Here is a 26450-nt window from a genome sequence, read left to right as displayed (position 1 = left end):
TGTCCGAAGTGGTAGTTTCTCAGTGCATCAAACCCAGTGTGTTTCATCCCTTCAGAAATACTTCATCTTTCCTGCTGTTGCTTCTCCGCTGGGACTTCTGGGTCTTTGGCAAGCACAGAGCAACACCTACAGAACTTGATAGTTTGTATCAAGCCTTCGAAATTAAAGGAAACCAAACATTCATGAGAGCAAGCCTCTGAGACAGAATTAGGTATTGATTGAAAGCCCTCCAGCTCTTGATTTTTGTCTGTTGGGTTTTTTATCCATTTTTATTCCTAGCAATTCCCAGAGGATGACTGAGAATACAAGCTTCATGTCTTTAAGAAGTAAAGGAGTAATACTAACTTTGCCTGAACATGATACTTGGGAGAACAATAAGAAACTTCATAATGAGTAAAAAACAATGCAGGGTTTCTGAGAGTAAATCTTGTGGTCACAGAAGATTTTAATTACTCTTGCGCTTGACAGCAAATTTGTGTAGATCTAGTGTGTTATATGTCATTTTCACTTAATTTGACACTGTATAATAGGTATGTAATGTTTGAGCCTATAACTTTTCACTTCTTGAGCCACATAAAATATTTGAGACACTGAAAATCTCTTGTGATCTGTCTGCACAATTTTTTTCTTCCAAGGAGGTATAACTTGGTTCGATTAGAACAACTATCTACAGGCAGTAAGAAATGCTAAGTTGTGGCTTGTCAGGATATTGTAGAAAGGATGTTCTGAAATGGGGATTTAGTTACTTTGAGTGACGAGTTAAAGGTAGTTTTTGGCTTTCTGTCTGCCACTGTCCGGAGGTTTGAATTGTTTTACGCCTCTGTCCATTTCTGTTGCAAGGATTTTTCTTCCTGTCTTTTGTGATGGTATGAGCAGTCATGATTCTGCTCTTCAGTTCTTGTAACTTTGGCTGAGTTTTCCAAGGGACCATTATTCTCCTTCCTTCAAGTCTCATTTGTTCTCTGTGCTGGAAGAACAGACGTATTTCAGCTGGAAGAGTGAGATTATTCTGGTTGGTTATTTGCTTTTATCTTGCTTGGCGTCCCAAGCATTCTTCTGTATCAAATGGTAGGTAGTGAGAGAACAGGAAGCAGGCTGGTGCTGTGTAGTTCAAACATGTCCCTGATGGGACCTACCTGAAACCTGGGTGCTTACACCAGGAGACTGGAATTGCTAGGAGTGGGAATGAATTTTCCTAGGCCAAGCCCAAACGGCGGTATAATGCATTGTACCAGCAGAAATTAAGCTTTCAGCCACTTTTTGCTCTATTGCTATGTAGTTTGTCTAATAGCAGACAGCTCAAAATGCAGGGTCTGCGAGACGTCACTGAAAATAGGTGTATATCCCTCCACGGGAACTGCATGCAACTGCAAAGTCACCTTTCAGGATAAAAACTCCCTGGCCCAGGAAATCCCACTTCTAAGTTTTGTACACTTCTGACTAGCCTGCAGAGCAAGCTGGAATCCTTCCTGTCTGTACTGTGGCAGCCTTTGAACTTAGTCAAGTAGAATCAGTGCTTTGACTAGAGGACTTGTACTCAAGGGTCTGCAGAAGATATTTTCATTACCATACATAGGACTAACTGTTTTCTAGACATTAGACTTTTTTTTGGACTGGCTATTGATACAGAGGAGGAAGAAGGTCATGCTGTAGATAACAGTTGAGACATCCAAGTCCAATATAGTCAGTATATCCATAGGCAAGAAATGCACTTTGCGGTTTAAGTTGTGGGTTCTTGAATTTTATCTTTTCTGTTGTGTACATCACTGTTAATAAAGCAGCAATTACTTTTTAATCTTGCTTGTCTTAATTATCAAGTAAGCCTAATCCTCAAATACTTTCTCCTAGTATCTCTTTCAAAGATCCGCAATTTGATGAAGACTTTGTTTTCAAGGCTATAGTGTTACCTGGTGCAAAGTAAGTATCAGTTGTCAGTTTTCAAAGAATTACATTTTCTTTCGTTAATCTGAGTACTTGCTCTGATAAGATTTATGGAACTATTTTTCATATTAAGGAAACCTGCTCCAGTTCTGAAGCCAGGAGACTGGGAAAAAACCAACGATGGCAGGCCGTGGAGACCGCAGCTTGGTTTTAACCGAGACAGAAAACCAGTCCATTTGGACCAGTCAGCATTTAGAACTCTAGGGTAAGACTGGCAGTATTGTTAGTGACTGCCTTGCTGAGATGACTATGTTCATTTATTGCTTTTTTTTAATTAAAAAAAGAAACAAACACACACAACACCAAAAAAAACCCAAAGGGGGTGGGGATGGACTGTCAGAGATTACATGCTGGTGTTCCGTGTCGGAAACTTTGGCTTGCGATATTTAAATTCAGTACTAGTGAAAATTGTGTACTACTGTGATTTTGCAGTAATGCCTTGCATTCTTCTTGATTTGGGGGGGAAGAGTCTTCTAAATATTTCTAACTAGCTTTCCGACTTTTTTTTCAACTTGTTTGGTGGTTACTTGCTTGAAGTACAGAAGGTACAGTGAGAATATTGTACACAAGTAATAATTAAGACTATTATGAAGATAGGAATGTCTTTTATGCTTTTAAAAATGAAGAAGTTTTAAAAACCTTTGTATGAATCATGTTACACTCTACAATCCGTTTGATCATCACTTTTGAAGACATTGCCACAGTTGGTTTTTATTAGTTCTCCAAAAGTCCAGGTAGCTTTCTCAGGTACTGCAATGTAGTTTGAGAATGCTTCTGAGTGCAGGAAGAGAGAATGAGCTGGGGTTGTGTATTATGGATAAAATGAAATGTTTTTCCTTACTGCGGAGGACAAGGAGCCATGCATTTATCAGAGTCAGTAAAGAGAATGTTTTAAAGGAGATTGTGTTACTAGCAAGTAAAAGTAAATTCTGTGAGCAACTGAACACGAGTGTCTCTCTTGGAAGAGAAAATACTTTCTTCTTCATCTTATGGCTTTGGAGGAGCTGGAAGAAGAAAAAGCAACACCCTTCCCTCTATTTGTATGTTGGGAAGCATAATGTTCTGGTGCTGTACTTGTGAACTGCCTTGTGTTCTTCTATGTCATAGTTATTAAAAAAGTATAGCTGTGTTATGGATCTCATATGGTGTCTCATTAAATTGCTGTGAAGGGTGGCAGACACCACAAATGTGAAAGTCTTAATGACAATGTAGTTCTGTACAGGAAAAACAGCAAAGGCCTGGCAAACATTAACACCAATATTTGCAGATCCTGCATCTCTATCAGCTCTCACTTAATAGGGAGTGTGACAGCAGTTCAGTTTTACTGAATTCTTAAACAGTTTGCAGGTTTTTCTGCTTGTGGTGGCTTGCTATAGAAACCTCAGAATTTTTGCCACGACCAGCTTACAAAGCATGTGCTTTGTTTGTGGTGTGCCTGGGACCCTGATCTGTGAGTCACTGTGTCTTGCTTGTGCACATCTCCGCTGACGCACTGGAGAGATCTGGGGTGTTTGATGGGCTGGGTAGCAGCTGTGCTGTAAAATGGCGTTCATAAAAACATCCTATTCTTTTTGCTTTCCATTTCTTACACATAATAGCCATACGATGCCAAGGGAAAGAGGGATGCCAGGAATGTATGCCAATGCAGTACCTCTTGGAACTTATGGGAGCCCATATGCCAGGCCGCTTCTGAGTGGGCAGCAGCAGATTCCTAAATTGTTGTCAAGTAAGTGGGTTCTGCTTCCTACATTTCAGAGCTTGAAAAATATTATGGTTTCATTTTGGTCTGTTGCACTGTTACGAATAAAAATTGGATTCAGGCATCCATCTTCGTTAACCTTGTGTTGCTCTTCTCTATTGCTCTTCTTTTTTGGAATTGCTGTAGTGAAATGTACTAAAATGTAATTATGTGCCCGTCAGTGGAATCCCATTTTGAATACTGTGCCCGGTATTCAAATACAATAGGAAAAATAGCACTTAGTCTACTAAGGGTTCCTAGTGTCTGTTATGCGGAACATTCTTGGTATGTGGCTGAAAATCTCAACATCACTGGCATCAGCAGACTTAGTAGAAGCTCGATGCTTTGTGTCTTAAGAGAACAACAAGCAGAAGGTGCTGGCCACAGAAAATAGTTAATGCACAAGGCATGATGGCAGATCAGGAGAGATTGTAGGACTGACGGAAGAGCTGTGGTTGGTATTGAGATGCCAGACTGAACCAAAATTTCTAATTCACAGTCCTGTATTGGCTTCTCCTGCCCGCGGGAAGCGTTGCAACTTCTGGCTAGGAGATGGTCAGGGATGCCACTGCTGTTGGTTTGGTGAGCAAGTGGGTCACTGGAAGTGGTAAATTCTGTGTGAACTAAAGTGGAGTTCTTCATGCTGGGAGGGAACTGCTCATGTGAAGAGCTCCCAGAAAAGATGCTAGTTACGAGTTCTGTCTCTTTGCCTGAGATCAGGAGCTGCATTTCTGTAATGCTGGGATTGAGGCAGAAGGAAACTTGGCTAAACTGCCAAAAAAAAGTGCTTTAAAGTAAGATATTCTTACTGTTCAGCTGATTTCTTGCAATATTGAATTGTGCAAGTGTTTGAAGTTTAAACAACTGACAGATAAAGTTTGAACTTCAACATTTTGTGACATATAGAATACCAAATTACTGCATAGTGAAGCTGTCAGCCTTTTTATACTTGACTTGCATCTTTGCTGCATATGAAATGGCAAATAAAGAATATCAATGGCCACTCTGAATTAAATTTATTGTCCAGTCCCAGAGTAGATGAAGTGTAGTTGAGTAGTGGGTGCAAAGCTATCTTGTGCGAGGAATCAGATTGTTTTAAGTGGAGAGAGGGGTTGAGTATGAGAGCCTGGAGCTGTTAACTTGGGTTAAAGGAAAACAAGTGTTTTTCTAAACAAACAAGAAATATGATCTAAAAAGAAGAGTGTGGAAAATGGGAAGGCAGAACTACCAGACAGGCATCGCATTTTTGTGTTAGTCTCCAAAAAGAGAAAGTCTACGTGGTTTGGGGGAGGGCGAAAGTATTTACAAGCCCATTAGTTCCTATACTGCTGTTCAAGTCTTGACGCTTTGTGGGAAATACTTATTCAAAGCATTTTTCTCTTGCTTTACGCACATGGAGCTGATCTTGCCAATTAGGTACTTAGAAAGCTCTCATCCTCATGGCATCTGAGCACCTTGTGTTGTAAATATGCCCCAATGCCATCATTCTTTCAAATTGAGGAGGCTTGAATCCACTGATCGATATGAAATCCCAGTCCATCTGTTGGCCTCAGAATAACTGTCTGGTGGCTTTCTTTCATTTGTTCCCTTCCTCCCCTCATCTCCTGCCCCTTCCTCACCCTCAAATTGCCTCAGGCATCTGCAGTTGCTGTTCTCCAGGTGTGCCTGGCAAATCTGAAAGCAAGGCTGCCTTTTTCTTTCTTCTTCCCCCTGTTGTGCCACTTTCCTTAATGCTGCTTTTTCCATTAGGCAGAGGTTGATCTTGTGCTTTCTCGATTGTGCCGCAAAAAGAGGTGCCAGGTCAACCTGCTGGTCCCTCCAGCCGCTGTTGCGGCATGCTGCTTCACACACCATCGGCAGTCGTTGTACAAAGGCTTTTTCACAAAGCAGGGGCTGTGTGCCTGCCATTGCTCTCTTAGGCTCTTCATCGAGGAGTTGAGAAGCTGATTCCTGACACATTCTGTTTTTATGGGAGACTGCAGTGCAACATCCTGCAAATGTATTCTTTGTCAGGTAATTTTATTGTGTTTCTCCTCCACTTCTACTAATGACAGCAAGCTGTCCTAGAAGATTAGTCTTAAACTCTACTTCTGATTTAAACTGACTGCAATGTGAAGTCTTCATAGTTAACTACAGTGGTGGTTGACTTAATCAATGCCAAGTGGCTGCAGGTGTCTTAACTCCTCTTCTACTGCGTAGAGACCTTGGCAAAAGGGTTACACTCTTGCTCAGACCCTTGTTAGAAGAATGCCTCCAAGTGTCATAGTCCAAAATTTCTGCTGAAATTAGTCTTTCTGACATTCACGCTGAAGGATGCTTTTGCAGTTGGGTCCACACCCAGACACCGTAACACATCCTGGATTATGGATTCTGTGGGTTGAGTGTGAAGCAAACCTGTCAAGATGGGAGCGTGCCAGCAGCTCTAAGCCTCACTACAGTAGGTGGCGGTCATCTTGCCAAGCAGGAACAATCTGCACGGACAGCACCTTTGCTCTGGTGAAAATTTGTGGTCAGAATTGAGCAAGTGGGCCAATTTCACCTAGACAGCATTCTAAGAGTACCAAGAGGTGTTTCTAGATCTGACAGCACAGCTGTCTGCTTGCCTTTTTTCAGTCACTCCCTTCAGTTCAAGCATAGATGTCTCTGTCAAAGCACAGATATCTTTAACTAGAAAATCAAATTAGAAGGAATGGGAAGGCATATACTGAGTTTTCTTAATGGGACAGGTTATTTCTTGTGTCGAAGTCACGTTCATCAGCTATCCAATTGTGAGAGGACAGCTTTATGCTGTGGCATAATTGGATTGGGAAGAATCCGGAACCCACATGTTCCTGAAAAACTAGAGATGATGTGGTTAAAATTCCCACAGTTTGTGGGATTGATGCAGAGCAACTTTTCATTTTATGTATTATGTTTTTATATGTATGATGAAGTAAAATTAGACTCTAGAAGGGCAATGCGGTCAACCGAAGTGCCATCTCTGCCTCAAGAGCGTGCTGTGGGTGTTCCTTACTGTTGTTCTCTGATTTGACTTCGATGTGCCAATTTTCCGTTGATGAATAATTGTCTGTGCTGATAACTTGGGGAATCAAGTGCAGTATGGCAGTAGTCTGTGAATGGCATATTTGGTTTCTGCAGCACAGGATATCTGATTTATGACTTTCATTTCAGTCAGTAAACTTGTCAATTAGCTGCATTTGAAAAGTGATTTTGATTAGTGCAATCAGTAAACACAGAATCTTGTCTTTGATTACCACACTGATTAGATAAATTGTTACTTGAGGAGCTGCTAGAGAAGGCAGTTTATTTGGCCTTATAGCTCTAGGAAATGCCTAAGTTTTGAAGACCAAGGAAAATATTAATTGTCATTTCTTCTCCGATTTTGTACCTTTTTGAAGTGCAATTTGCTGCTCCGAGCTTTTTCCCTTCAAAGATTCTTCTCTCAGAGCCATACAAGTGAATAGTAATAAGGTGGCTTTAAATGGTTGTATGATGATTTCATTAAACTAGTTCTTAAATTGTTCCCTAGAGCTGCAAAAAGATATGTGTACAGCAGGAGAGCTGGATCCTTTCTTTTTCAGATGGAGAGTGATTAAATATGACACGTTTTTAACTAGCCCTTAAGCAGGGGCCTGTCTGAATAGAAAACACTGTACCAGGGTGAGACCAGCATCATCTCACTGGGTTTCTCACTAGAGCGCCATTTGACCCTGACAGTGGAATAGAAAGCGTGTTAATAAACTTCAATTAAAATGTGAAGTTCTCACCAGGGAGGGTCAGGGAGGGAGAGGCAGTATTCATCTGTGTAATTGTCCAGACGCTTGGGGGTCTTGCCTAGTTCAGCCTGCACAGAGGAGAAGGGTGGGGGAAGCATCACCATTTATTCTCCCTGGGATATAGCATTTTTTCTGGAAGTTAGTGTCTCCTGGCAAGCAAAAGGAGAACTGAGCCAGGCCTAGGAGAACTGCAGGTCTGGTTGTGGTGACAGGGCCAAACTCTAGCCCTCATCCCAGTGGCTGCAGGTAAAGAGCTACAGGTGCTCATAACTACAGATAGAGGGGGTTTGTGCATCTGAAAACGTTTTGAGCAGAACTCAGTTCTTCTGTATTGCATACATTTCTGTGGTGCTGGTGTCTGTGAAACTTTGAGATTATTAGAAGTAAAGTCGTCTTAGGATATTTTTTGATTGAAAATAGTGACACTTTGGGGCTTTAACATATTTTTAAAATTTTTGTAGCAATTTCATCTTTGTAGCTTTTTTCTTTTAAGCTTGAATTTAATGTTGTGTCTTAGTTGCTCGTTCCCCCAAAGCAGCTGAAGACAGCATTATGGGCCTGTGTTTTCTTGTGTTGCATGAATCTTGTATTCAGAAGCGGACATGGCATCACTGAAGGATCGTGTTAGTACAGCCTGTTATGTATGTAAAAGTCCTTGTAATTCACAGGCTGATCAGTATAAAAGTTCCACATATCCATCTTTAGTCTTTGTCATGCTTCAGACTGGTTTGGTTATAGTGTAGATGAAATGACTTATTATTCCTGATCATGAGTGTCGGTTGATAACAGTATATGTCTCTGTGTGTGTGTATGTATATCTACAAAGAGAGAGAAGTTTATATTGTTTGGTGTGGGGGAGTGTGGTGTATGTAATGTTTAATAAATAAGTACAATACACTGTGTACAGCTCAGGCTGTTGCTGGGCCTGGTAGGCTGGATTAGCTCTGCCCAGAGGAAGCCCAGGCGGGAACAGCAGAGCTGCCGGGGAACAGAATTTATTTCCCCTGATGAAACGGTGTTATCTTCAGTGGGGGCTGCTCACACCCTCCCCTGCACACTCGAGTGCTGCTGTGAAAGATTTCTGTGCGAGTCAGACCATTACAGCCTGCTGACAATCCAGCCAGAGTTAGGAGACTGGCACAGATTTTTTTCCTCTGTTTTTTTTTCTGCTTTTCTTTCAAATTATTGCAAAGCTTTAGTGTACTTGAATACTGGCAGTTTAACAGGGCGTTACTGTCCCATCCTAGTACATCCATTAGACAACTTCTGGAACCAGCTGTTGAAATTAGGTCACACTTAAACACCATTGAAAATAATCAAAGGTGTCACTGAAACTGAAGCTTTTGATTGATGCACAGTTTGAGTGTTGTGGGCTGACCAGGGAGCTATTGATTAGCTGTTTCTTTTATCTTGTTTACTGACCAGTTTATTTAGAAGAACAACAACCGTTTAATTGCGTGTCCTGTTAAAGCAATGTTGTTACTGCTACGTCTTTGTAAAGAGTTAGTTTGCGTAGAAGAAACAATTGAGAAGTGGGTGGTCTTTTTCACTGCAGTTTCTTGTAACTGCAGTGTTAGGTCCCTGGCCAGGTTTTTACCCAAAAAGGTTTAACTCAATCTGATTACATTATCTGAGACGTCATTAATAGATTATTATTATCATCATTGTCTAGGTTAATTTTTAAATAAATTTTACTACCTTTAAATATATCGTAAATATAACTTTATATATTAAAAAAAATAATAAAATTGAACTGTTTGCTTTATTACATGCTTTGGTTGTTCTTTTAGTTTGCTTTATAGAATAATTTAGTCTAATCAGACAGAAACTTGCATGTATTGTGAGCACTAAATATTTGTTGCTCGCAAACATGTGTTGTGATGATGACAGTGGTGTGCCTGTGTATGTATATTTTTTCATGTAGTGTAGTGATAAATGTACTTGTAAGAAATGTAAGCATTAAATGAAGTTTTCAGTTGTTACGGTGGCAGACGTGGTTTTGCATTTTTAAAAATTCAAGAGAAAGATACCTGTGAAGTGTCCAAGCACTAACCAATGCTAGTTCTAGCAATCAAGTCATTCTTCTTATAATGTGAAGTTTATTGGACATATTTAAAAAAAAAAGTTGCCTTTTATTTATTAATACTGAGCTTGCCACTGATGGATATAAGGGCTCTATCAAAATCAGCAACAGTAACCAGCGACTTGGTGAAACGTATTTGGTAGTAAATCCGGTTTGAGCTTTACTGTTTGACTTCTTACAAGTTCAGGCATGTGTAAGAGTAAGTGGAGCACGGTTCTATAAGTATACTTGCTCTTTTTTATTTTGACATTTTGTTTTACCCTCTAGATCTTAGACCTCAGGAGTCTTGGCGAGGTCCTACACCCTTGTTTCAACAGACACCACAAAGGTAAGGCAGGAGGGATTGAAGTTTTGTAAAATGTGCCCAGGAGGATTTACTTGGTTCTGCCAGGCTTCAAAACTTTTTTTTCTTCTTTGTTTTGAACTTTTTTGTTCGAATTTGTTTAAATTGTGCTGTACAGTGGGTTTTTTAAGTTAATTAATGTCCATGATTTATTTATATTTTGTGAGTGCACTATGTGGTGTTCATCCTTTAAAAGGCTTGAGTACTTTGTATTAAAAAAGAAGGCAAAAAAACTTTCCATTAAAACTCAGCCTTCAAAATTAACTTTACTGTTGGTGCTTTGGTACCGTTCTTGGTTCTTTGGCCTTTATCTTATTGAAGCTTTTGAGATACTATGAAATTGAACACAGAGAGCTTAAAACTGCATTAGATTTTGGACAGGCTAAACAAATTTCTTTTTAGGAGGGCTGTGGAGCTTAATGAGGCATAACTAATGGTGTTCCACTTTTATCATTTCTGTGCCGCAACCGCAGCATTAGTACAGACTAGCCATTGATTCTTGCTACAAACCTCTTGAAGTCCTAATCAGCTTCTTTGGTGCAAGTTTTTCAGGCCTGACAAGCCTATTGTAGGGCAGTGTCACTGTAGGTCAGTAGTTATTAGTTGCCACTGAAAACAGTTTCTTTAACTACTTAAGACTGAACTGAATTAAATGCAGAAGGGACTCAGGGAAGGATTATGGAATCTGCAGTCCAATAAGTGCCATCGAATAGAAGGAATGTGACATGGTTTGATAATAAGGGATGTTTTACATGCGTTGCTTCATTGATAGGTTGTATGTCCTTAAGTCAGATGGGCTTTATAAACTCCAGCGTACCTGTGAAAGCTATGAATAATGATATTTATTTATATCTATGGAAGAATGAGAGCGTATGCAACATCTTTGAAGTTTCTGCCCTGAGGCACAACTTTTTTTTTTTATGGCTTTATTTGCAAATGTTAACCATTGAAAATACGAGCTTTGGAATAATTTGTTGAGCTCTCTACAATCACTCTTTCCATGGCAACCATTTTGATCCCTATTGAAATAAGTCCATCTCACTTGTCCTGTACCGCATCAGTGTGGAATATTGCATTATAAATGAATCTTGCATTACAAACTTTAATATTGCTTTGTCCATGGGAGTTGCTATTCCCACACCTTAATTAAATCTAATTTATATAGTACCATTTTGTGGAATTAAGGTCTGTTGCTTGTCATTACTTTTACAGTGCTGTACTTCTGTCATTTTACCAGGCTGTTTATTTTTGCAAAGTGGAAGAGTTTATCAATTCACATATAAATAACTAGTTTCAGCCAGAAATTCTGTTTTGCACTTGAAGTACACCTTTTTATGAGAATTGTAAGGGTCGCCTGCCTCTCTAATCAGAATCCTATGATGAAGTTACTGTGCGGGGTTTGTGCTAATATTTTTAGAAGTGACTGCACACTGCACAGGTACTTCAGAGCATTTTGGAGATAGACGGTGTCTGTGATATGATCTGCTAACCTGTCCAGCATGCTTCTAGGGTTGTGATATTGACCTCAATATTACAGTTCCCAAACTTGAGGTAACTGATGTCTGCTGGACTGACTTTAAATTGAAGATATATCCTCTTCACCTAGAAAATGAGCTTTAGAGAAGCTTGGAGAATTCTCTCCTAGGTTTTGAGAGACAACAGTATATTTACAATGCTTTCCCTTCTTGATAGTGCTTTGGTTTATGAAAATCACTAACTTGCCAGTTTCAGTGCTGAGGATAAGTAGTTTTGCCATGTTCTTGGAAGGTATTTGATCTGGGAAACAAATCAAACAGATACTTAGGGCTGATGTTGAGTTAGTTGCCATACAGAGGTAAGCATGGAGACTTAAGCAAAAGTTTAAACAGAAACATAGGCAGACTTGGTACAGGAAAAAATGGCTGAACCTGTTGTAACTGAACCCCCTGCAAGACATTTTCGGTTTCCCAGTTAATTCCATGGGAGCTGCCAGGCCAGCTGCAAGGCTACTGTTTCCCGTACTACTAGCCCCAAGGCTGTCCCTGCTTTGCTGCTGTGGCTTCAGGTGCTCCAGGAGCAACAAGGTGCCACCAGGGAGAGCAGTGAGGAATTTCTGTTCTGTCACCTCTGCTCCCTGGAAGAAATTGAGGGAGAGGCCGGCCCCTGCTCCAGCCTTTTGAGATGAAGTGGGTTGGCAGGAACCTATGATATCCCTGATTTGTGACATCAAGGGATAAGCAAGGACCTCTGTCCTGCCAGGAAAGCTTTGAGCTTTTGTGCCATGTCAGGGATAGAGTATTGCAGTGGGACCTAAACTAGCTCTCGCTTCACAGGCCTGGGTGCAAAGAAAACAATAGTGTAAAGCTGGTTCTTCATAACCCAGATGATCTTGTCTCCTGCATAAGATTTCTTACTTTTAAATTTAGTGATGCAATTCAGTATGCAGCAAGTAAAGTCGGTGAGTTGCTGTTGAACAAGATGCCTTTCAGCATGTCCTGTTCATGCCCTGGTCTGACTGGGCTGCATTACTGGAGATTGCAGAAGATGATTTCATGCTCTTGCCTTCAGTGCTGGTGATCTGATATGTTTCGGAGGTTATATGTGTGTGTTCACTATCTGATTTCCTGGCTGATAGAAATTTGCAATCTGGTTAAGCAAATCCGTTTGTTTAACCTGCTCGTAGAAGGGATTTCCAAAGAGACTGAGGTTGGAACACAGAAATGTTTTACTGTGTAAAGTTTCCTGAAGCTGCATTTTAGCTGTCCTGTATGTGTATGCTTTAGTTTAATTGTCAGTTGACGTGAGTCTGGATAGTGCATTTCAGTAACTCTGTCAATGTGAGCTCATGTGATATTCCAAGTGACGGAATTCTTTTTTTGTTACCTCTGAGGCACAGCTTTGCTGTATACAAGTCTCCACCCTCAGGTAATTTGAATGACCAATTAATACATCCACTAGACAAACATGAAGTGCTGCGAGGACTACAATTTGCTGATTTCTGTTTACCAGGTGAAAATCTAAAATTTGGGGGTTTGAAGATAGTTCACAGAACTATGTACTAAGAGCAGCAAAGAAGTGTAAGCTGCTTTTTGGGCTTTAAGATCAGAAAATGCATTGCAGCACCTTTTTTTCTTTTTCCTCCTGGGTTTATCCTCTACAATATGTAGTGGTTCTAGCTGAAAATCACCAATTTCACTCTTTCAGAGCAAAAATGCTCGAACATAAGTGATACTAGTGTTACTGTGTTTCATATGTTAGATATCCCAACTTTTCACTAACTAGCACTTTATTAAAATAAAAGGTTTAAACTCTGTGCCAAATGTATATTAATGTCAAATGAAATTTGTGTCAAGCTTCCACGTTCCAGGTATGTAGCAAGTGTTGGCTAGTGGTCATCAGTCACTGAGGGTGTTTATCACAAGCACATTAGCAAATTCGTAGACAGTGACTATTTGATGAAAGTCCTAGAGCTGGGGTTATATAGGTAATTCCCTGGGTTTTTCCTTAAGGCTAAGCAGTGTATTCTTTCTGGAGAGTCTGCTGCTTTCTAGGAATGGTGGGGAAAAAAGTTAGTACTCAAAACACTTAATCAAAAGGAATCTTAGAATACTGATTTTGTGTGTTTAGTCCCTGGAAGTGTTATGTGCTATTAACTTTAAATACAGTATTGCTTCTCCTAATGAATGATTCGGATAACATTGTGCATTTCTAGCCATACCTCTGAAGCTAAAAATAAAACCACACAGTTCAGTGTTACCACTTAGCTTTTGTGCATGTTCATTTTTACTACGTCTTGCATGTTGTATTTACCAGTTGTGTGTTTATCAGGTAAGACTCATACTTTTATAAACAGGAATCAAGTTATTTCATTTCTGAAGATTGTTGGAGTCTCTCCTGGCTTTGCAAAATTCAGATAGGTCTTAATCCGACCAGGTGGAGCAGCTGTCTTGCAGGCTTTAGTGTGAAACAAAAAGCAATTGGCATACAATGGCAGAAAGCCTTCACATCCAAAATGCCTGCTTTCATTCATTTCAGTCTTATGTCTACCTGTCTTGATTCCAACTTTGCCTCTGTTCCAGCTGGTGAAAGGCGTGTTTAAAAGTCCTTCCTCTCCCAGCATCAATTCCTCAGTTGCTTAGAGCTTAGTTTGCCCAACATTGTACAGCTGGCTGTGAATCCTCCCTTGGTCATGACAGTCGTACCTCCTCCCTGAACTGTGTGTTTGAAAGAATCTGTCAGCCTCTGGGTAGGATTGCTCCTCCAAGGCTGAAGTCCCGCCGATTCAATCCAACAAATCTAGGCAGAGGCTCTCTGAGGACGTACAAAGTAACTTTCAGTTCAGCGGTGCAGCAGGTGAATGTGAAATGCAGTGCTCGTGCTCTCTGCTATTCCCATCTCTCAGCAGGCTGGCCGCACACTGTTCAACTGGCTCTCTCTTAAACAGAGGTCAAAAAGATTAACTGCCTCGACTATCCAGTGTTTTTCCTTTACGACAGTATATTGTACTGCAAAACGTAACTGCTATGAATTTAGTAAGGAATTGTACCCTTACCCATGCTCAGCTTTAAAGACTATATCGTGGCTATATCATTTTTCTAAATATTTTTAATCAGACAATGATGTGATGTATTATACCTGTTGCTTTATAATTGTAATGTTAGAATAGGTACTTCAAGGCAATTAAAACATTTCTTGCTGTTAGTAATCTGGGATGGCAAACTAGGTTATAATGGATGTTGAATTTGCGTTCCCATATAAACTGTACACCAAATGTCAGTCAGTCTGTGCCAATTAGTGCTTATGTTGCTAGGTCACCGTGGTCAATTGAAAACGGCATCAATAGAACTTGAAAAGGTTTCTTCCCGATCAGACCTTCTGACATATTGAGCAGAATAATGGATGGGAAAAAGCAGCCAAGGCCCCTACCCTAGATTCAGAATACTCGCAGTAAGAATTCATTTGCAACCTGCAATTAACTAGAAAGAATGGACTCCCAGAAAGAGTCTGGACATTTAGAAAAGAAAGCCTCATTCTCCTGTGTCGCACATGTTTACTCTTTGGATGTTGTGTTACGTTTAGCTAACTTGGTGATATCTGGGTTTTAATCTATGTTCAGGATCACTGTGGATGAATTGGCAAATTTGCCCCTAAAATAAAGCATGGACAGAATCTTTCCAAGGAATCTGAAAAATCTCTGGTTTGTGAAATTGAATTTCCTGCTTGTGGTAGTACCTGGTTCTGTAGCTTTCGAGTTGTGGTGAAGCAATAAGCAAATATGGCCTTTTGGTAGGAGACTCGTGGAGGATTCCACCCCCCCATTTGTCTCTAATGACTTGGCCATCTGCAGTACTACTGCAGGCATAGCTGGATGTGACATTGTTTAGTTCTGAGGCAAAACGAATCATTTATCATACGAGACTATAGAAATTTGGATTTAGTGCTGTGAAACTTTCTAGGAGCCAAGTTCATGCTGCAGTGTGTTTCTTCTTTACACAGAGCTGCTGGGGCTGCTCCTCTGCTTGCCTGGAACCGCATGCTGCAATCCCAAAATCAGTACCAGCCAAGTCAGTACCAGGGGCTGGGCGGACCAATGGGTTACCCACAGAGACCAGAAGATCGGATGGACAGGGGAAGACAGGTATGAAAGCGCTGCCCCATTTTGCCTGGTTTTTGTTCTCCTGAGTAAGGCTCCCTTCATGTGTGGCTGTGGAGAGTGAATGCAGAGTAGGTAGGTGTTCCTAAGCTGGTTTTAGCCCAGTAGTTGTGTCGCCAGTGAAAGCTGACAGGTAAGCTTCCCAGCCTTGTCCAGCCCCTCCATGCATACCCCTGGCAAAAGGCCTGTGCCATGACTGTGCCACCACTGCTTTTTGTTGAAAGTAGATCAAACACGCTGCCAAGTCGCACGCTTCTTGCAGCCTGAGAAAACATAATCTGAAGGCAAATATTTCAACTAGAGTCGTCATCTTCTGTAAGGAAATCTATCAACTACACATTTTGGCAATAGAAGGGTTTCACGTCAGTATGTTTTAAGTGTAAATTCTTACAACTTCATTAATTTTTCCCCTCGAATGTTTATTGTCTTTCTCTAATCTGAAAAGCTACTTAAATGCAAATGTTAAATTCTAGTAACCGGAGAAATAAACATGTCTGTGAAAGTACGTATAAAAATAGCTTTATGTGGTTAAACAAAAACAAGTGAACGTGATAGGAGAACCTCATCTGAAATTACAGTTGACTTTGTCATCAGTTTATGAAAATGCCACAGAATGAAAAAGCTTCTTGAAAGCAGCAGGTGATTTTGCTTATGCGATTTTTTTGCTTGTGTGTTCCTAGTAAAAGCATAATTTGCATAAAGCTAAGTACTAGTTTAAAGTACATTTCGGGCATCTATATTAAACTTTTAGTCCTGTTGCTGTTTGGTAAGTCAGAACTATTACTCGGCTGTGGGAAGCTTACTGAACAGTAATGGGGGAAAGATGAGGAAGAGTGCTCAGCTGCTTGGTAGCAGCACTATTTCCCAGTCCTTTATATGGAAACTAAGGCACAAACTGTTTGAAATTTGCCTTCTGTTGGGACCTGGTTCAGCTACCTCTCGGAAATATACTCAAGACACGCCACTTTTTAGTGTATGCTCTTGGTTTTTTTTCCCAGTCTGCCCATCTCCCCAGAGCACAAGCATTTGTGTGATAAGGTCCGCACCAACATAGTCAGATGTGGTGTCTGATTTCTGGGACTGTTTCTCCATGCTGTTGGCAGCATAGACTCATTTTCACATAGGTATAAATTCTGTCCTGCAGTGTGTGTATTGGACAATATCCCAGTCTCCTTTGCTTATACAGCAGAGACTGCAAGTACAATCCATTTAAATTGTAGTGTCATGCAGCGCATGTGAAAGTCATCTTAAAGCATTTTTACCACTTCTCTGATTCTTTGTCTGCTTTATGTTTTTCTTTTCTGCTCTGGTTGGGAGACTCAGGTAGCGCTGTATATCACAAGCACGTTTGCACCATGACATTGTTATGGTGTGGGGGTTTCGAGGCAGCTAATACAATAAAAACGTGTACTGTCCAACCAAGTTTGTAAGAGAAGAGCCTTTGGCCTTTGCTGGGGAAGCTTTTTGCAGAGTGCCATGTGCTTCTCTGTCTGGTTCAGCTTGTCAGGACCAAAGCCCAGCAGAAACAGCCTGTGAGCTGCTAATACTGTTCTCAGCATTGTCTGCCGACCGCAGGATTACATGATGCTGCTGAAAAGATCTATAGCCAGCAAGCAATCTGCCCCAGCGCTCCCAACTCTTAAACTCTTGTTCAGCTGAACCCTTGTTAGCAGCAGTGGGACTCCCTTCTCCTCCCCCCCGGCCCCGACTCCTACCCTGAAGCATTTTTAGTGCAGAGGAGGCTTTGAAGACTGGAGTAAGAACTGTATTTAGCTTGTCCCGTTGTCATATTGGTGTTGCAGCGAGAAAAGGGGGGAAAAAGAGAGGCAAGTATCCCACCAAGCACACTTGCTCTGAGTATAACGGGGAGGCATTACCAGTACAAATCCTTCCAGGACTGGTTTTGGCTATAAGCAAAACTAGACAGTGTGGGTTATGATCACATTAGGCTTAATGGGGAAACAGTGGGGCTTGTATCCTGGCTGTGCTGCCCAATTAGTCCCCGAGAGGTTTTTTTGTGTATATTTCAAATTTGGGTGAGGTGTATCGATGGGATCAGTTTTCAAAAATCTTTTGGTTTGTGTTACACAGGTTTACCCAGAACACTGGAGCCAAAGGAATCAGTGCGTAATTGCACTAATGCATAACAGCGGGCTACTGTGATAATGTTAAAAAATCAGTGGAGGATTTTGATGCTGGTGGAGTCTGGGTGGTATTTAATTAGGGCTGGGAAATAGGTACTTGAAAAAAGTCTGTCTGCCACGCTGTACTCTGCTCTACCATTTATCCTCGGTAGTGTAGGTGGGTATATTTCCAAAAGGAATCCACACTTAAACTAGTTCATTCCTGACCTGAGGTCTTCCTGTGTAACAGCTACAGCTGGAATCATAAAGGTGAACAGGTATTGCCCTCCGGAAGTGGTTGCAGTGTGGACTGACAGAGGGCATCCCCTGTTAGTTCACACTTGGAAAGCTGTCTCATAATGGTGGGGTCTCAGGGCATCGTGGGCATCTACAGCCTGGCAGTGACAGAAAACCTCTGCCCTTGCAGCTCTCCAGCTGTTTGCCACCGGAATGATTAAATCGGGGGCATACTGCTGTTTGGTAATACTGCGGTCTTCCCCAAAACATAATTCACCTGTCACTAGTACGGGACGTGTCTGCTGGATCATGAAATGAAGTTAATACTGAGTGGTGATGACAGTTTTGTGTTTACATGCGTGCTGGTTATTAAGGACAAATCTTTCAGCTCAAGTAAATTTGCATTTAAAAACTTTCTTGGCAGTCATGTTGCTTTCCAAATGTTTTTTATTTCCTTTTAAATGTTCATTATCTTTTTTCTTTTTTTGTTATTTTTAAATGAACTTTCAGATGTCGTTATTTCCTCAGGGCTGACAGCACTGGAGTAAAATTAGAAGCTACCTTAAAGGGTTTAGGGTGCAAAACCAATAATTGAATCTAGCATTGCTGCCTGTAAATTTCAAAGCTTTAAAGCCTTGAAAAGGGATTCAAGTGGAAGTGGTGACACATAGCAGCATAAATAATTATCTTTGGTCCCTTTCACCTCTGAATTCTTTTTTTGCAGCATACAGAACATGGTCTGAAGAGGTTAATAAACGCGCTGCTACAAAGTGCTTACAAAATTAATGCAACTGCCATGGATATGGGTTGCTCTGTGGTAGTGGGTATTTATTGGTGTCTTCCAGCTGTTCCAGAAAATTAAAGAATACACTTGATCATGTTGTGTAGGTGTTTGACATTTTTATTTTATTCTGTAGTACTACACAACTGAATGTCCAGATAAATTTCTTGTGCAACGGTTGCGAGACCTCTGAAATGTAGTTCTGTACAGGGGTTGCTGCTGTTGATGTAGCGGGAAGGATTTTTCAAGGGATATAGTCAACTTGTTTCCTTTTTTAATTGATTACAAACAAACCCAAAAGCAAACACAAAACCTTCCTGATAGTGGAAACAGTGTATTCTGCGTGTCTCTTTTTGAGTCCTTTAAAAACAGGGTGCAACAAATCGCTTTCTGTTCCGAAAGGTGTTTGGGATTGCCTGGCAGAAGCAGGCTGAAGCGAACCTCCCCTGGCACAGCTTTGCTCGCTGCCTCTTCGGTTTCAGCTGTTATCTCTGAGCCCCCGCAGCACGGGGCAAAGATGGATTTCTCTTTTAAAGAAGTGAAAGGAAGCCTCTCTTTCCCTACCGACCAGAAAACCCTCCAAGTAACAAACAAAGCAAGTCCTACAGCTTTGTTAGGGCGTCACATCTAATTAACTTGCTGGTCTCTGCAATATATCAGGTTTTAAAAGTTTTGAATGTTCCAAGAGGACTCTGAAATTTTCCAACAAACTTTTCACTGGATAGTTGATGTACAGAGTGCCTCATCTGAATTTAAATGCAAAAATACATCTAATTTCCAGTGATTTCCAAGGTACGATTTAGGCATCTTTCACCTATTGCTTAAAACAAATGAGTGCTGAAAAATGCTGCTTCTGTAACAAATACTTTTTTTTTTTTTTTTTTTTTGTTCCCCTTAAAATACCTATCTGTAAAAATGTCTGCCTGGCTTTCGCATAAGCTTGCTTACAACTAAAACAGAAAACTGGTAGTTGAGGGAAATTATTTTTTTTCCTCAAAAAAAAAAAAAAAAACAAAACACAAAACCCTGATGAATCCTGCTAACAGCATAGAGGCATCACGCATCTCAAAGTGATACTTCGGTTAGTCCCCAAGAATTACATTGAGAACATTACTTTGTGTGAAGCAGAAGCGTCCATGCTGCGAAGCCCACGTTTCTGTAGGAGTTAAAAATCTGCATTTCAGATCTGCCCTTCAGGTGGGGGAGTGGGGGGGGAGGGGGCGTGTGTGTGTGTGTGTACTTATGGGGCTTTAACATTTGGTACCTTTTTGCTTCCAGCATTGCTGAAAGCAAGGAGTATGCAGAGGTGTTACAGCTTGGGAGTAACCTGCCCTCCGTGCTGTCTTTTGGCGAATTTGTTTCTGGTTTGGAAGCGTTGCTCCTCCTGCGGTGTAGCTGGAAGCGGAGGCCAGTGCTGTGCAGAACCGCTCTCCACTGGTGGAAGTTGAAGCTGGTGGTTGCAGGAGAGCATCTGTAAATGCTGTTAAGAGACGTTCAGCTCTGCCTGTGGTACCTTTCTGTGCAAAGAATGTGTTGTTTCATTTTTGTATGGCGCCTGAAGCTCGGCTAATTTGTTTACTGTGATGTTAATCCAAAAAATAAATGCTTGCTTTTGTTTGTTTGTAGGCATATGGCCCCGGGAGGCCCTACCCGCTGCCACCTCCCTCAGGAAGATACAGCTGGAATTAGCTCTTGACTTTTTTTACGAATAGAAAATGTCTGGGTTTTTTGGTTTTCTTCTTTTATTATTTGGAGGGAAAAAAATGGAATCGTTAAGAGACATCCCTGTAGTTTTTAAACTATGATACTTGTTTTAAATGTGCACATTTCTTACCAAACTGATTACTGGGGAGTGGGGGCTATGTCGCTTGGAAATAGCCTATTGCAAAATACGATTAAAGTAGGCTTGCTAATTTGCCTGTGAGACATTCGATGAGGCAGGAGTGCTGTTTTGTCTTTATTCCGTATACAAGCTGTGCTTAGCTGTGCCTGTCCATCTGAACTCCAAACATCCTTTACTTCACACATAAGAGCCTGAAAACAGACATGGAGTGAGTTTTAAAGAATGCACAGAAATTGGATTTTATTAACTCTTGGGGAAGACACAGCGGGCAGCCTGCGGAGCACGATGTTTAAAGACACGCCTGTCGGTATTCCTTGTCAGATGCTTCCTTGAATTTCTCACAAAGAGAGGAGGTGGTTTGTTTTTTTTTTTTTTTTGGACTTTGAAGTAAAACATTTCAACTTTTACAACGTGCGCCTGTTTTTGACTTTGTTATTGTAACATAAACAAGCACGGAAGATGTATTTGTCTGTTTTGATATATAATTTAAAATAGCTGCAAAGTACAGAGTTTCCATTCGTTTTTAGCACTCTTTCTAGGGATTTTTCCGTGTGAGTGTACCAAATCAGTAAATATTTTTATTTGCTTTATAAAGTGGCTTTTGAAATTCTGAGCAGTATCGAGTGGTTTATTTCTAACCCCCTCCAGAAGGTGTTTGTATCTTTTATTTATGCCTCTGTGCACACGCTTGTATTAATTTCTTGGAAAATAATTCCACATAGCTTTTACGATAGTGTTTTAAATCTTTATTTAATCAAAAAAACGATGAGCGCATCCAGTTAAATGAGCAGTGTTAGTGCTGATGTAACATCTTTCCCCTGTGCCGTGCCAGCCCGTGTCGCGTACGCATCGGTAAACTTCAAAGCCGTGCTGTTGTCGCCCCTACGCAAGGTTGCAAGGCACGGCGCTCCCCTGAGTGCTTTCTCAGCCCCTTCCTTCCTGGGCCCAGATGTTAATCACCAGCGATGAGGGAAAACACCAGACCACTGTAACCTTGGGAGAAAGAAATGATGAAACTGTATTCATTATTTTCAAGTGATTGAGGGTGGAGCGGAATCCTTCGTTGTAATGCAAAGGGTTGCCATCCTGCCTGGAGCTGGGAGACGCCGTCGGCCCTCACCAGTGGCCTTCTCCCTCTGCCAGGAAAATATTTGGGTCTCGAAAAAGTAATTTTTGCTTTTCGAGCCGAGCAAAACCAGCAGCGAACGTCAATTTTCATGCCAAGGCGGTGGTTGGGTCCAGGGCTGGAGGAAGGAGCAATGTGGCTCATCCTCGCCCTGCCAGAGGTGCCCCCTGCTCCCGGTGATGGACCCGAGGTGCCAGGGGGCTGTTGTCCCTCGCTCCCCGCCTTTGGGGAAGCAAAACAGGACTGAATTAACATCTCCGGGGGGGCTGCTTTGGGAAGGGCTTGTCCCTGCGGGTTCCCTCTCGCCCAGCTCTTCACCCGCTGGGCTGACGGCCGCGGCTCGAAGCTGGCCAGCGTTCCCCATCGGAGCCTGCCCTCGGCCCGGGCAGGTGGGGCGCCCACCTGCACCCTCAGAGCCGTGCTGGGGGGGCTTCGGTGCCTCTGCGCCGTCACGCAGGGACGGGGTGCGGGGCCCCGCCGCTGGCCGTTTGCTTCTTCTCCCAGCGCGTCCCCCGGCCCGGCTTCGGCTCCCGGCGCGTCCCCGCCACCCGGAGCCGCCGGGCTGTGCGGGGCCGGGACCCCCGTGGCGGTCCCAGAGCTGCTCTGCCGGTGTATGTACGCGTGTCCAAGCCGCAGCTGAGCCCGGTGCCTTCCCTTTAGCAGGGTTGGAGGGGGGGTACCCAGTCACCCCACCCATCTCAGACCCGTCCCGTTCCAAAGGGCCGTTCCGGCCGCTCCCAGCCGCCCCCTGCAAGCCGTCCTCGGCGGGAGCCGGCCCGGAGAAGCGCTTCATGCGAGCCCGGCCGTGGAAGGGGAGGGAGCCGCGGGGGTCCCTGCGCATCGCCCCGGCCCCCGAGGGAGCGATCCCCGCGCGGCGACCGCCGGGTGGGGAACGGCGGGGATCCCCCCCCGCCCCTCCCGGCCCCCGAGGTCGCCTTTGGGCTGCAAGCGGCCGAAATCGTTTTGGTTTGGTTTTGTTTTTTTCCCGTCGTAGAATCGCTCCTTCACGGCGCAACCGGGAGCGGCGCGGAGCCCCGGCGGTCCCTGAGGCTGGGGAACCCCCGGAGGGGTTGGGGTTCAGCCGAACCCCCCCGAGGATGCCGGAGCCGGGGCAGAGGCGGAGGACGCGGAACGAAATCTGCTCAGCGGCGGGGGGAGAGGCAGAAAAAACGGGTTTTTGGGGGGGATATGGGGCGGCGGTCCGACCGCATCCGTGCGTACAGCGAGAATGAAGCAGCCAACTCTTGAGAACAACTTTTCCTTTTATTGTTTAAAAAAAAAAATTTAAAAAATAAAAATAAAAGAAAGAAAAATTGCCGGAAACTTCCGAGAAGCGTCTCCCGGCGGGCTGGGTTTCCTCGGGGCAGAGGCGAGGGGACAAACCGCGCTCCCTCCGCCAGCCCGGCGGCCCCGGGGCCCGATCCCCCCTCTCCCGGCGGGGAAGCGGTGCCCGGTCCCGGGTGATTCCCGGGGCGGGGGTGGGGGTGGGTCTCGGCGATCGCTGCAGCTCGTCGGAAGCTCGGCGAAGCGCCGGGGTTTGCGGAGCCGTCTCGGCGGCGGTTGCGCGGGGCGCGCGCCGAGCCCACGCGCGTACATTCATTTTACTAAGCAATAATTAACGATAACGGTAAAAACGCTTTCTCCCCCCTTCAACCTCAGCACCGGCGTTCGGGAGCTCTTCTGCCAAAGCACCCTGAGCCGCTGCCAGGCGTGGATTTGTTCGATTCCCTTGCTCCGTCCTCCACACGGGCAGCGGCTGCCCGCCGCTCGCCCCGCTCGCCGCGACCCGCAGTTACCGCTCAATTTGCCTCCAACCAAGCAATAACCGAATTGCACTTCAGGGGCACCCTCCTAAAATTAATTCTGCCGAGATAAGCCGCACTTCAGAGGATTTATTGTTCGCGTTCAATGGGTCTGTAAGGTAGCGGAGCGCCGGAGCGAGCTCCCGGCTGCGTTCGGGTTTTGGCTGCCGGTGCCCGGGGCAGCGGAGCGGAGCGGAGCCCCTCACCCCGCCCCGGGTCCCTCCTGGCCGGGGCCACTCTCCCGGGCGCGCCCCCGGGGCCGCGCACGCCGGGCCGGCACGGAGGCGGACGGGACGGGGAGCCGCGGACAGGCGCGCACACGCACGCAAGCAGCGGCGCGGACCCAGGCCCCGCAGCCCTGCGCCCACGCGTGTGCGCGCACTCGGCCCCGCCGCGGCTCTGCCTTCGGGTCCAAGGTTCCAAAACCCCGGAGAGTCTAAAAAAAAACCAACAAAACAAACCCCCTAAGCGGGGCCGGGACGGGGAGGGGCGCGGCCGAGGCGGGGGCCCACGGGCGGCCGTCGGGGCTCCCCGCAGGCGCCTGGCCGGGCCGCGGCGGCCGTCGGGGCCGGGAGGGTCCGGTCCCGGAGGGCGGGGGCGACGTCGGGGCGGGGCGGGGGACACACGGGGATTACCACGTCCTGCCGTAGAGCAGGTTGGGGCTGACCATGCCGCCGCTGTAGTCGACGCCGGCCGAGTCCATGGGGGCCAGGGGGGGCACCTGGCCGTGCAGCGCCGGCGGGCTCGGCGAGAGCTCCTCCAGGTCGGCCGCCTGCCCCAGCGAGCCGGGGTGCGGGTGGGCGGCGGGGGGCGCGGCGGCGGGCAGGGCCCCAGCGGAGGCGGTGGGGGGCGGAGGGGCGGGCGGGCCGGGGGCCGGGGTGCCGCTGCCCGGCGGCGGGCAGGGCTTGCCGTCCTTCACCAGCACGGGCACGGCGACGCGGCGAGGCGAGTGCTGCTGGCAGAGGCCCCCGCCGCCGCCGCCGTCGGGGTGCAGCTGCTGGGCGGCCGCCTTGTCCTTGGCCTGGCGCTTCATCTTGTAGCGGTGGTTCTGGAACCAGATCTTCACCTGGGTGGGGGTGAGGTGGATCAGGCTGGCCAGGTGCTCCCGCTCCGGCGCCGACAGGTACTTCTGCTGCTTGAAGCGCCGCTCCAGCTCGTAGACCTGCGCCTGGGAGAAGAGCACCCTCCTCTTCCTCCGCGGGGCCGCGTGGAGCGGCACGATGGCCTTGGCGCCCTCGGCGATGCCGCTCAGGCCGCCCATCCCGGCCACGTTCATCCCCGCCGACGGGCCCATGAACCTGGAGACTGAGCGGGACAGGCGGCTCAGCGCCGGCGGCCACCCCGTCGGGGGCACCGGCTCCCCGCGCCCTCCCCGCCCGCCCGCCACCCCTCGCCCGCCGCGCCGCGCCCGCACTTACTGCTGGAGTAGCGAGGGTCGCCGCCGGCCGCGTACCAGCCGCCGCCCGCCGCCGCGCCGCTCCGCATCCCCTCGGGGTAGGCGGGCAGCTCGCCCACGTTGCCCAGCCCGCCGTTGCAGTAGCCCCCGACGGCGCCGTGCGGGAACTGGGAGACACCGTGGGGCATGTGGTAGGCGGCCGCCCCGGTGGGCCCGGCCACGACGTGCTGCGGCACGGCGGCGGCGGCGGGCACCGGCGGCTGGCGGTAGGGCCCGAGGGCCGCGCCCAGCCCGCCCGCCCCGTCCATGCCGCCGAACTTCTTGTAGCTCTCCTCCATCGGGCTGAGGATGTCGGTGACCGAGAAGGGCGTCGTGTGCTTGGGGCTCAGCGACATGACGGGGCGGGCCGGGCCGGGGGCTGCCGCCGGCACCGGCGAGCCGTGCGCGGGCGAGGCGCGGCGGCCACCAGCCCCGGGCGCCGGTAGCTCGCCGTTTCTTTTAGCCCGGCGCCGGGTTTACGCCAGACGCGGGGGGGCGGAGCGAGCGCGCCCGGCGGGGGAGAGCGGCGGCGGGCGGCCCCGTCCCCTCCCCGCCTCCCGCCGCCCGCCCCGGCCCCCTCCTCCCGGCCATTGTCCTGCGCCCGACGGACGGCTCTTAAGCGCGGCCGCCCCGGGGCAGCGCCGGAGCGGCTCCGAGCGGCCCCGACCCGGGTCCGGCCCCGCGGCCCTCGCCCGTAAGTACCTGCCCGCTCCCCCCCGCGGTGCGCTGTGCGGCCCGGGGGGTGGGGAAGGGGCCACGCATCGCACCTCTCGGCTCGTGTCCGTGTCCCCGGAATAAACCGCCCCCGGGGCAGCGCGACGGCTGCGGCGCAGAGCCGGCCCCGACGGCGCGGCCCCGACGGCAGGAGGCGGGGAAACCCCTCTCTCGGCCCGGTTCCCCGGTGGGCGGGAGGCCCCCAGGCGGGGCGAGGCAGCGGCCCGGGCTTGGCCCCGGCCCCGAGGGGCGGCGGGACGGAGCCCCGGGGCCGCTGCTCCCCGGCCCCGCTCCCGCTGGGGTGCGGGCCCGGCCGGGGACCCGCGCAGCGCCGGGTGCCCTTTTAGGGCTGATGCTTCGTTCGCGCTGTGGTTTGGCGTTGGGGTTTTGTTTTTTTCGGTCGTCGTTCGTTTCGTTCGTTGATTTTGCGACAACGAATGCTCCCTCGGGGCTGCCCGTGCCCTCGCCTGGGGGCCGGGGTGGACGCGGGACGCGCTCCCCCCGCCCCGGGCTGTGGCTGCGGAGACTCCCGCGGCGCCCGTCGAGGGGCAGCGGCCGCGGCTGCCTCCCGCCCGTCCCCTGTCGCTGCCGGCGGGCGGGCGGGAGCTGGGGGGAAGCTTTGGCGGCCCTCCCCAGCCCGGGGGGACGGGAAGCAGCCAGACCCCGCGCCGAACGGGCCGGGACGTCGGGGCTCCGCGCCGCGGGGCCGTGCGGGGCGGGGGCGGGCCGGGCGCTCGCCCGCTCCGGGGGCCGTGGAGGGCTCTGCGGGCGGCCCCTGCTCGCTCTGCCCCGGGGCGACGCGACGGGGCGACCGTGCTGTGCCCGCGCATCTCTGCGCGGATACGGGCGCGCTCCGTGCCTGCGAACCCGGGCGGG

At 46.9% G+C, this 26450-nt stretch overlaps 2 protein-coding genes across 2 annotated transcripts in view; one reads left to right on the top strand and one right to left on the bottom strand.

Annotated features, from left to right (window-relative positions):
* XRN2 (5'-3' exoribonuclease 2) overlaps positions 1–21110 on the top strand; it is a 52506-nt gene extending 31396 nt beyond the window's left edge. The window contains exons 25-30 of the mRNA XM_075413675.1: positions 1849–1917; positions 2015–2146; positions 3540–3667; positions 9806–9866; positions 15357–15498; positions 20281–21110. Of these exons, the coding sequence (XP_075269790.1) occupies positions 1849–1917; positions 2015–2146; positions 3540–3667; positions 9806–9866; positions 15357–15498; positions 20281–20343 (595 nt within the window). The 3' untranslated portion in view covers positions 20344–21110. The remainder of the gene's footprint in view (positions 1–1848; positions 1918–2014; positions 2147–3539; positions 3668–9805; positions 9867–15356; positions 15499–20280) is intronic.
* A 2946-nt stretch (positions 21111–24056) lies between these two features.
* On the bottom strand, positions 24057–25216 carry NKX2-4 (NK2 homeobox 4). Its single transcript, XM_075446333.1, has 2 exons — positions 24844–25216; positions 24057–24730 (listed from the first exon to the last, which is right to left on the bottom strand). The coding sequence occupies exons 1-2, from the start codon at positions 25214–25216 to the stop codon at positions 24057–24059; spliced, it is 1047 nt and encodes a 348-aa protein (XP_075302448.1).
* Positions 25217–26450: the final 1234 nt, after the last annotated feature.

This window comes from Opisthocomus hoazin, chromosome 2 (genome assembly GCF_030867145.1).
Source record: "Opisthocomus hoazin isolate bOpiHoa1 chromosome 2, bOpiHoa1.hap1, whole genome shotgun sequence".
Taxonomy (NCBI): Eukaryota; Metazoa; Chordata; class Aves; order Opisthocomiformes; family Opisthocomidae; genus Opisthocomus; species Opisthocomus hoazin.
This window is presented reverse-complemented; position numbering and strand designations above follow the sequence as displayed.